Source organism: Pterocles gutturalis, unplaced genomic scaffold, assembly GCF_000699245.1.
Source record: "Pterocles gutturalis isolate BGI_N339 unplaced genomic scaffold, ASM69924v1 scaffold40003, whole genome shotgun sequence".
In the NCBI taxonomy this organism is placed as follows: Eukaryota; Metazoa; Chordata; class Aves; order Pterocliformes; family Pteroclidae; genus Pterocles; species Pterocles gutturalis.
The window spans coordinates 8,228-19,437 of NW_010127148.1; the positions used below are offsets into that span (position 1 = coordinate 8,228).

General features: G+C 45.8%; 1 protein-coding gene across 1 annotated transcript in view; it reads right to left on the reverse strand.

The window, feature by feature from the left end:
- The window catches only part of LOC104465945 (alpha-crystallin A chain), a 2,787-nt gene extending 2,480 nt beyond the window's left edge, over positions 1-307 (reverse strand). Inside the window, exon 1 of the mRNA XM_010079193.1 lies at positions 65-307. Coding sequence (XP_010077495.1) covers positions 65-253 — 189 coding nt within the window. The 5' untranslated portion in view covers positions 254-307. The remainder of the gene's footprint in view (positions 1-64) is intronic.
- Between the last annotated feature and the right edge of the window lie 10,903 nt (positions 308-11,210).

Sequence of the window (11,210 nt, forward strand, 5' to 3'; positions counted from 1 at the left end):
AGGAGGGGGTGGAGGTGTAAGGAGGGAGAGGAAGGAAAAGGGGAGGAAGACGAAAGGCCCTTACCTCTGAAATGCCTGACTCCAGCACACTGCGGAAGAGGGACTGCCTGTAGTAGGGGCTGATAGTGGAAGAGAACAAAGGCAGGAGGTCATACTCAAGGAGACCCTCTCCAAAAAACTGGTCGAACAAGCGGCTTGGAATGAGGGGTCCCAGAGCACGCTTGAACCAGGGGTGCTGGATGGTAATGTCCATGCTTGCTGCTGCTGCGACCTGTGGCGGGGGGAATGCAGCTGCTGGGAAGACAGCGATGCCTAGGCTGGATTGCACAGTGCAGCCTCAGGGAAGCTCCCCCTATATATACCGGTCTTGCAGAATGAAGGCATTAGCGGGCTTTCTCTGGAAAGACATGATCTCATGATGGAGGCAACGTGGTCAGCAGAAATGCAGAGACTGACCTGGAAATGACAGTCTGGTGGGAATCGGTGCCAGATCTCCCAGAGGGACGATGCCAGGCAGCAGGCTATGAGACACAGGATGCCATGGGGTACTGGCAGGTCCTCTACGGGATCTTCTACGGGGCTAAACAGGACACCCTGATGGACGTCTCAAGGATGCTGGTGAAGGAAGCCTGCTCTGGGGATCTTTGTAACCTGCCCTTTGCTTTTTGTTCATTTGCTTCTGTTTCTGCCCCTCCTTGAAACAGAGACACAAAGTCTCTTCCAAGTAAATGAAACTGATTTCTTTAAAGTGAGGAAAAAGGGCTAATTCAGGTTGAAGAAAGGGAACTTTTTTTTGTGACATGCTGTAAAGTATCTCTGTCACTTGAGAGAGGCCTTACACCCCTGTTGCAGGGGTTCTGGAAGGGTTGGCAGGGAAGCAGGACTACCACATGATGCAGATCATGAACACAGGCTTGACAAAACACACAATTCAACAAACAAATACTTTGCCAAAAGAAAGAAGGGAAAATAAGTTTGGTCACCAACTGTAACAGCAGTCCCAAAGCTGCTCCTGAGAGTGTCCTTGTTTTGATTTAAGAGCATTGTGGGAGATGCATTTATCTCCCAGAGTCAAGACACAGATCCTGCTTAACATGCACTTCTGGTTATGGCTAGTTTGCATTTCTGTTTCACTTAAAGCTGCCTTTAAGGGGTCTTCTGCCATCCTGGATGGACCAGGGCAGGGGTATGTGGACAGCCCACTGAGGGAGCAGCAAGCTCTGCCAGAGAGCTGAGGCAGCTGGGCAGCAAAAGGGCAGCAAGGTTGCACGGCTCCACTGCAACGCTTGGCACGAGGCTGTGGCAACAACCGAAACCCCGTTTCCACTGGAGCCAGTGATGTAGGGACTGCATCCTAGGGGGCTTCTGGACAGCAGAAGCACCTATGTCAGGAGTCTCATGTCTCAGCACCTTTTGCAGTCAGCAGAGAGCAAGGGAGAGACAGAAGAGGGCACCCCCAAAAGGTATTTCAGAGCTGAGTGGCTGAATCATTCTCTTCTAGTGCCAGTGACTAAAGAAACCGAGAGTGGCTAAGATCCTGGCATCAGTGCTTCAGGAGAAATGGGATCAATCCACGCCAGAGGAGCTAAATTCAGACAAGCATTGAGGCAAAGTGACATTCAGCTGAGCATAGCCTGGCATCTAGGTGTCACATGGTCTTGGAAAGACCTTGGCCTTGGCTCCCACACGTGACCCCTCCCCACACAGTGCTGCTGCTACAGAGGCTTTCCTTCATGGAAGGACAAAAGTTGATCAGAAAACACCCAAAAAGGCAGTAGAGACTGCTAAGAAGGCAGACAGGAGTTTAGGTTCAACCCCATCTAGTTCCAGCAAGAAAAGGCCCTGTGGTCTGGCCATGGCTCTTGGGCATGAAGGCTTTTTTAAAATCAGGTGCCAAAATGAGATCAATCCATCCTCAAGACATGGAGGAAAAAACCACAACAGACAGACCTAACACCCCATTCAGTTCCATTGTCCCAAATCTGTCATTTTGCTTGAGAAAATGAAGTGAAAGCAAACAAGAATCATAAAGCACTACCAAGATTTTTCTTCAAGAGCTCTGTGAGATTTGGGTCTTTGCCCCAGAAGAGAAGAAAAACTCTCCTCAGCCACCCAGTACCAGAGATCTGCTAACCTGTACTTAACCAAATGGCAGCAATGACCTGATATATGCAGAATCAAAGGAGAGATACCGGAACAGGTTCAAATTCCAAGACATCCACTCACTGGAGCACACAAAGCAAATTATTTATTTGGCTGGTAGAAGAACAGGTGGGAACTGTGCCCTGACACAGAAAGAGAGACAGATTTTGGGGTCTAACATACCATTTGGGCCCCAGTCATGCTTGAGGAATGGATGCAATCCCTGCAGTGTCTTGGGAACATACCCTTTGTGTTTTCCAAACCAGGGGTTATACCAGGAGCACAGGGAGCAATGCACACAGAGGCAGGCTCCTCTCTGGGCACATTTAACTCCTTAAAAAACCGCCAAAGCCTTGAGCTCTGACCTCCGCTGTGTTCCCTATGCAGGAGTGGATTATTGGGGCAGGAAGGAAGAAGGAAGCTGAGGTGGGCTGTACCTCTCTCAGCAACACCCACAAGCAGCACATCGGTGCTCTTAGGCACCAGGAAAGCAGCTGCTTGCCTGCACACCACCAGTTATCTCACAGGGAAGCCCAACAAAATCCATCATTCACCCTCAGCCTGCAGCTTGCTCCAGGACTGAAGCATGTGTGTGTTCAACATGTGATCGGAGCACCCCATATGTTCAGTGGTATGACAGGAATGGGCTGTTGAGAGAAAAATGGCAAATATATCTTCACCTAAATTTCATCTAAAATTACCACACATATATATATTACCACACATTGAAATACTTGAAAAGTGGCAGCCAACTTTATGGGTTTATGTCTTTAGTTTCTTCTGGATCCACATTTTCATGGCTCTCCTTAGAATTAATCAATTAATCATATCAATTTTGTCTTTGACAGACATTTTTGTCTTTTATTGGAAAAATATTTCACAGAATCACGGAATCACAGAATATTAGAGATTGGAAGGGACCTCGAAAGATCAACTAGTCCAATCCCCCTGCTGGAGCAGGAACACCTAGATCAGATCACACAGGAACGCATCCAGGCGGGCTTTGAATGTCTCCAGAGAAGGAGACTCCACAACCTCTCTGGGCAGCCTGTTCCACTGCTCTGTCACCCTCACCGTGAAGAAGTTTTTTCTCATATTCAAGTGGAACCTCCTATGTTCCAGCTTGAACCCCTTGCCCCTTGTCCTATCACTGGATGTCACAAAGAAGAGCCTGGCTCCATCCTCCTGACACTCCCCCTTTATATATTTATAAACACAAATTAGGTCACCCCTCAGTCTCCTCTTTTCCAAGCTAAAGAGACCCAGCTCCCTCAGCCTTTCCTCATAAGGGAGATGCTCCATGCCCTTAACCATCTTGGTGGGTCTGCGCTGGACTCTCTCCAGCAGTTCCCTGTCCCTCTTGAACTGAGGGGCCCAGAACTGGACACAATATTCCAGATGTGGTCTCACCAGGGCAGAGTAGAAAGGTAAATTCAATGAAAGAGTAGAAAGGTAAATTCACTGAAAGGTAAATTGTATTTACAGAAAGCTTTTCTGATACAGACTTCACACCATCTGCATGCCTCTGGGCAACAAGCAGTCTCCTGAGACTCATCACATCTAACTTCCAGTGGCCTAAAACTTAGGTGTTCAGGCCAAATGAGTTGTCCAGGCTTTCTGCCCAGTCAGTGGAGAGAGACAGATGCCTCCAGATGGCTCACATGACAATGTAGGTGGCTAGAAAAGGTGAAATGAGACACCTTTCAGGGGTGCCTATGTCTCGACTGACTAACCAGGGAACCTGGCCAGCTGCCTTGGGGGAGGCAATTCTAATGCTAACCTCCTTCTGGACAAGCAGAGCTGGCGAGATGAATCCCATTCAGTGTGATTTGTGCCTCCTCTCAGAAGGAAACTGCACCTGGGAATACCAAGAGGGAAATGTCAGTTAATGAATTTCACTGGCAATGGATTAAATAAAGAATTCGGTATGAGAGGAGAAAGCAACCACTTTGTACCAGTTCAGAGGACTAGACTTCTCACAAGATCCACAACATTTGTGCATCATTATCACCTACTGAGCAAAAGCAGTGTGATCTGTTGGCATTCCTATAAAAGGAAGCAGAACATATGCTCAGGAGCGCTCCCAAAAGCAATGCATCAAAGGCAGATTTTCCCAAAGCCTTACTGCAAATTTGGAATATGAGTCCAACTCAAAAGGTCTTCCAGTAAGATCCTCTGTCTAGCTTACCTTTGAAAGAATCCCTTCCTAAACTATCATGCATAATTGCCAGTATATGAGACATTTGGTAAAGGATGTTGCCCAGGACAAGCTGCAGAAATCCTAGATCATGTTTCTGAGTAAAGCAGGCGTCAGTAATCAAGCACAGCCCTCACTTGATTTTGCTGCTATTGTCTGTGCAGCTGACTCTCATCTGCCTATTTCTAGGTGAGTCCAGTACTGTTTCCAACCCCAGTGCCAAGCTCTGTACAAGCCCAATGTGAAAAGAAAAGCAAGTATTTAAGCGGAGGAGTGATGGGTCAGGCATTACTATGGAAGGTTTGTACGTGATTCTGAAGTGCTAATATAGCTTGGATGACTCTTTCCAACTGGCATGTTGTAGCCCCAGGAGAGCCAAGATGGGCAACCTCTCTGCTGCGATCTACATGTTCTCTTCAGTCAAGTGGTTTCTGTTAACCTGCTGAGGGTGCAACTCTTCAGACAGTTCTTACAGAAAATGGGAATGAGCTCCAGCACTTTTTCTTTTGAATAAACCTGTCAACCCAAAAAGGTACAACTGTACTGATTTGGGTGGTCCCTTGCATTTAGATGTAAGCTGTTTAGTGATAATATAAGGGAGTGAATAATCTCTGCTGATATTTAATGATTAAATTGTTGCAGCATGCTAATCAAACTGTTTTCCCTTTGGAGGAACATTTCTATAAGGTACAAAAAGGAGTTCATGGCATCCACACAGAGCTAGGGCAGGTAATAATGTGATTTTGTTGCAGGTTTTCTTCCTATCAGTCTTCCTGTTGTGGAAAAAACTATGTAATGTGTGTGAGGGAGCTGGTGAGCAAGAAAAAATGACCATGCTTTTCTTAATCTTACATAGACCTAGCTTTGGAAAGGATGCAAGAACTCCACAGAAGTCAGTATGCAAGCAGACGGGCTAAGAGGACAGGCTCACTAAGGAGCCAGCATTATCAGTTTTGGCTCATAAGCTGATAAGCACTTAATAAAAGCCCTCCCTAGAAATGAAGACAGAGCATTTACTTATTTCTTTTTAAGGGAAGAGTCCTTTCTTTAGAAGACTTGTTTCCTGTTCCTCGAACACAAATATGCCACCCAGGACAGTGCCATGGTCAGGAGCTCTAAACCTTTCTACCCTCTCTGACCTGGGATGCCAATGCAGGAAGGAGCAACTGATTATAACTGCAGCTATACTAATTTTTCTCTGCAGTCAACCCCCAACAAATACCAAGGAAAGCACTAAAGTAGTGATTTTTGACGAGTTTTGAATGCTGTTATTATCTTGCTGAAGTTGCTAATGGGTGGGAGGGGGTGAGGCCACGTTATCAGTGCGATTTGCACACCATGCTTAACCACGGGTGGGGCTGCAGGGCTAACGCAATGGGAGGGCTGACAGGAGACAAGGCAGATGTTATATCCTTCTTTTCTTACATGAATAAGTGTTTCTTGTTAAAAGCAAAGAGAACACTTGAAAACCCCTCTTTGAGGATAGTTCATAGCAAGAAAGAAACCAGTTAGTGGGAGGGTTGCTCATGCTGAGCACCTTTGAAAATCAGGCCATGTGTTAAGAAGTTTAAATATAGATCTAGGACCCTAAATTTCAGCAAGTGTATTTAAAAAAAAAAAAAAAAAAAAAAAAAAAACAAACAAACAAACAAAAAAAACCAACAACAACAAAACCCCCAACCAAACAAAAAAACTTGGCTTGCTTTTATTTTAAAGAGAGATCAGCGTGTCCCTAGAGAACTCTGCATATTTCCATGCCTCCCAAACAGCCATCAGCTGCCCAGCTTGGAGCAGCTGTGCAACCACCTGCACTCCATCAGCTTGGCTTAAAGAGACAGGGACTAAGCCTGTCCTGGTGTAAACCATCAAAGCTCGCCCTTCCCTTGTCTCTGCATCTCTTACTCAATTAATTGTCACCCCCTGTACCACAGTTTTGTCCCAGGTGGTCCCTGCTCTCGCTCACAATAGTTTTTGTCTCACAGGGACTGTGGTTGCAAAGTTGCTGAACGCTGGGGCCAGGGAGAGAGTGATCGCAGAAAGGACACATTGTGGAAGTGACATTTCTAGGTTTCTACCTAAAAAGAAATCTTTGTCCCACTGTTATTAAGGCACAATCCCCTGTTTTATTGCTGGCCTTTGGGATTCTTCTTCCACTCCAACATCTCCTTCCTCCCTGTTTTTGAGGGATGGGATGATTTTTATTTCCTGGCTTATAGCGATCCACAGTCAGATTTACCATTCAGCTTTACACTGGAAAAATCAAATATCCACTCTCCTCATGCAAAGACTGATATTTATTTTATCTAAAGAATTTATATAATGCCAACAGTCTGCCTTGGTGCAGCCAAAGAGGCTTAAAAAATTACTAGCAATCCCTTTTTTCCACCTCAGAGCCCACATCCTAAACACGGAACAAATCCCATCTGTGTTTAGGGCACATAACATCATTGTTGTCAAATCAATGGTGAATTTACGTGCTGTTAATCCTTGGCATTTATTCCAACAAGCTCAGCAAGTTTTAGCAGCACAATACATTTTATGTTTTCATCAATGGATTTGCATAGGGAATGAGGGATGCTCTCTGCTTCCCAGTCTGCAGCAGCACACCCAGAGAGTGGGAGATACGACGAGAGCATATAGCACGCCCAGAGAGCACGAGAACCCAAACCAGAGCAGGTTTGGAAATGCACAGCTACTAAGCAGTGATGCTTCTCCCCATCTGTAGATCTTAGAGCACTTTCCAGAGGAGGTAAGTATCATCATGGAGACTGGGAACAACAAGTAAAATGACTGCTCACCCAGAAAGGCAGAGATACAATTTGAGCCCTTTTCACTGCCTTAGTCTTTTCTGTTAATGAAACCACCTCTCTCGCAACTTCACAGAGCTTGCTGATGTGAGTCCCTCTGCCTTGCAACCAGATCTCATCTCCATGAGCTTTCCATGGCCTCTCTTCCTGCAGTATAAAATATTCCATTTGCTCTAGAAATTACATCAATTTTTTTCATACTGAAGAGTTTGAGTGTAGGGTCATTTTGTGACATGATGTTTACTCATCTAAACCAAATAATTATGCTAAGTGATATAACAGTTTGAGGAATTAAAACCTTTACTATTTTGCAGAGGAAAGGATGACCATTTTTTTGTATGAACATCTACCAAATAAATAAATAGACAGATAAAAATAAAATTATCTTCAGATTAAGACCTATTTAAAAAAAAATCAAAACCTGCTATATGGTTCTTTGATTTTATAAAATATTTTTTTTCTCAGTGTTCTTGACAGTGTGGATGTGACTTATTTCTGTATTTCTGCATGGCCAATATGATCATTCCTGCATTGAGCAGATCATCCTAGAGAGCCTATAGCAGAGCAATCCTATAGATTTTTTTTTTCCTCCAAAGGATCAATACCCACCCTCTGCACTGGGAAGCTATGGCATAGAGGGAGGAGTGGAGGTATCACAGGGAATGCTCTACCACAGATATTCACTCAACAAATAGGCAATGTGGAAAGCTTGGGAAGCAGATGAGACTACGGGCAGTGTCTGCAGAGGGGGGTAAAAGAGATTGCAGAAGGGGTTAGCCAGGAAGAGAAGTGGCTTTATCTGCTGGTCTAGCGAAAGAGGGAAAATAAACAGGTGGAGCTGATGCAATGGGGAAGGAGAGGCAGGAGGAGGAGGTCTGGAGGTCTGCTGGAAGAAGACTGGAAGAGATTATATCATACAAGGAAGGCAGTCTGAGCAGGACAAGCAGCTCCATAAAGGGCGTTCTGCAAACCATGAAGCCGTTTGGTAATCCTGCAGTGAACCACACAGTCTGGGTTTGAGTCTGCCTCTCACTGACTGAGCAGGGCTTGGAGGCAAAATACTAGAAACCAAATGTAGATGCTATTGCATGAATTGTTAAACCACCCAGGAAAGCTCCAAAAATTGCCTATTTGCAGGTGATGCTGCAGCAAACTCCTCAATAGCAAGTCTGACAGTAGTTCTTTAGTCCTCAGGTGTAACCCAGGCACTGGGATTTGAGCTGTTTGTCAGTGCTAGAGGGACTGTGGAGATCGACTCACAGAGAAGGCAGGAGGTGGACAGGGCAAGAAGGCAGCGTCAGATACAAAAGGGACACTGATGAAAGGGGGTTTGGGCAAGCAAGTTGTATTATTGATTCCTGTTAGAGAGTAAGAGGCATCAAGAGACGTCTTGATACTGCAGAGGCTGAAACCAACCAGATTCTCCACCAGGTACTGTCTGTACACGGGCTACCTGTATAATTGGGTTATTTAAAGTTAAACTAGATAGCCTACCATGATTGCACAATACAAACAGCATCCAGATTCTATTGCAAGGGAGCACATCCTTTAACAGGCAACCACGGGGGTGAACCTCTCTGAACCTCCACCAGGTTCAGAAGTACCTGGGCAGCACCATAGTACTTGCAAATCTCCCTGCTGAGAAGAAATGCAAAATAATCACAGCTTTCATCTGTCTCAAGGCGATCCGCTCTGCCCATCTAGCAGCCTAACCAAGAGCAAAAAAGCTAGCTCTTGATGGGATAATGATCCCTGTCCCTTACGCCTGGATGCCAGACGAGTCTGTTACGGTGGCAGCTGTCTGGAGAGTTTATTTTTACAGCAGCTCAGTGATGGGAATCTTAGAAAAAAAACATCACTTGGCAGACAAAGACCCTAATGAACCATTTGTCTAAACTGCTCCCAAATCCTCTTGCTGGGTTTGTGTTCACTCATGTGAGGATGAGCATTAGTACGAGGGTGGTGGAGGTTAGCGGCAAAAAAGATTAGCGCGAGATAGGCTGGCGAACAAAATGCTGAGACCAGCTCTGCCTGCGTCACTGTGTGCGCGCACTAGCAACGCCAAGGCTTGCTCTCAGCAGTTCCTCTCAGCTGTTACGCACCACAGGTTTATGGCTGGTTTGCATCACCAGAGGAGGGAAAGGAGTCGGTATGAGCCAGCAATCCCCTTAATGTCTCTTATGATCTTGCAAGGTAAATAGAGCACACAGGCTGAGGACTGGAGCATACTCCTGGGCAGAAGACTGCAAACTAAGGGATAATCAAGCTGAAGAGCATCACATTTCCCAGACTTTAACCCATAGGAAAGTGTTACACTCAGGCACAGCAGATGGGATGAGACTTCAGATTCAACACCAATGACCATGGCTCTGCTGTGTATAATTAAGGTTAAATTACAAAGATTGTCACAGCATCTCCAGTTTAAAACAACTGCTCTTTTCCCTTTTTTTTTTTTTTTCCTTCCACAGATGCTTTGTGCATTTTGTCAAAAGCTCGTAGCCAGGGGACCAAACACAGTGAGGGAAAACAGGCAAACAGAAAAAACTCTGATGCAGCTGTTGAGGAAAAGAAATACAGGAATTTTTTATGTTACAGTTGGGAAGAGTGGGGAGGTGGAGTGCAGAGGTGGGGAGTTGCAGCTCTGGGTGCAATAATAGGAGGGAAATATAGAGCAATCATTTTTAAATGCAGGGTCCCAAATCTAAACTCACTGCACACAAACATGAAAGTCTTTGCATAACTTTTCTCACTTACACGGATGACACAATGACCTGTAGACCACTGAGGAACTTTCCAGTGACCCAGTAAGGAATTTATGAGCAGCTGTGGATGTAGGAGAGTGGTTCTGGAGGCTTCTGATAGCATTCAGGCAGATGAGAAAATAAAAATTTGCACCAAGTAATGTTGCCCAATGCTTGGTGTTCTTTCTCCACCTACTGCATGACAAGAGGAATGCTCTACAGCCTCACTGAGCTACCTGCGAACTTGACCCTCTTCTAGCGCTACACACTGCTTTGCCACTGACTGACTGTGTCCAACCTTCCCTTCTCACTCCAAAGTGTTGTCCAGTTCTTCCTTCTGACTTCCCAGTTTTATTCACTGCAATACCTCCGTGGATTTCTGTGCTGCTGAGTGATTAAAACCTGCTGTCAATGCTGTTCAGTCTTTATCTGGGCCTGTGTTGCTTTACAACCCTGTTCCAGGGTATCTAAAAAAGTTGTTACTTCCAAAGAGCTGCTTGTTGTTCACAACACCCTAGCAAAAAGCAAGCCACCATCCTCTGAAAGGCATGAAGTTTTGGCTGCTTTCATGTCCCTGTTGTAGACACCCTCTTCAAGTGTCCCAGCCTATGCTGGAAGCTGGCTTGCATCCCAGGGATGACCTGAGGGTAAGAGGGATAAGAGAAGGAGGGCAGACACTAAATATTCCCTGTGGTAACAAAATGTCCTGGGGTCTCCATCAGCTCTACTCCTCTCTAGGATGGGCAGTACATCCCAGCTGGGAAGGTCTGACCTGCAAGGAGACATTGAGACGTTGGTACTAGTCATCCTGGAAAGGGAAAAAGGGGAACCAGTCACGGCCATGTTGGCTATAGTACTGGACCTGCTTACTGCCCACTGTGGGCCCTCTAGAAGGGGTGTAAAGAAAGCACCCACAGAGGTCAAAGGGATGTTTCCAGATGGGAAAAGCATTCCCAAGAGCCTCACAACTCAGCCTGGCACACAGCACCCTTCCCCCTGCTCTTCCAACGCACACTGCTAACACCAGCCACCACACCAGTCCCTGTGCACTCTGCTCCTCCTCTCTTGTGCTACCTTCTTTTGGAATTTGGAGGTTTCTTTTTTCTGAAGAGAAGACTTTCAAGAGACTGCAACTGTGAATGGGCAGTCCTGCAGCCACTGTGCGCTGCTGTGGCTGTGCCACTTCATTTCAACCCCTGTCCGGATCCAGAGGACTGGGTTATCTTGACCCACAAGGATCCAGGTTGGTTGAAGAAGTAAACAATCAGCAAAGAGAATTCCTGCTTTAATCAATAAAACCGGGAGAAGAGACTGGAATGTATC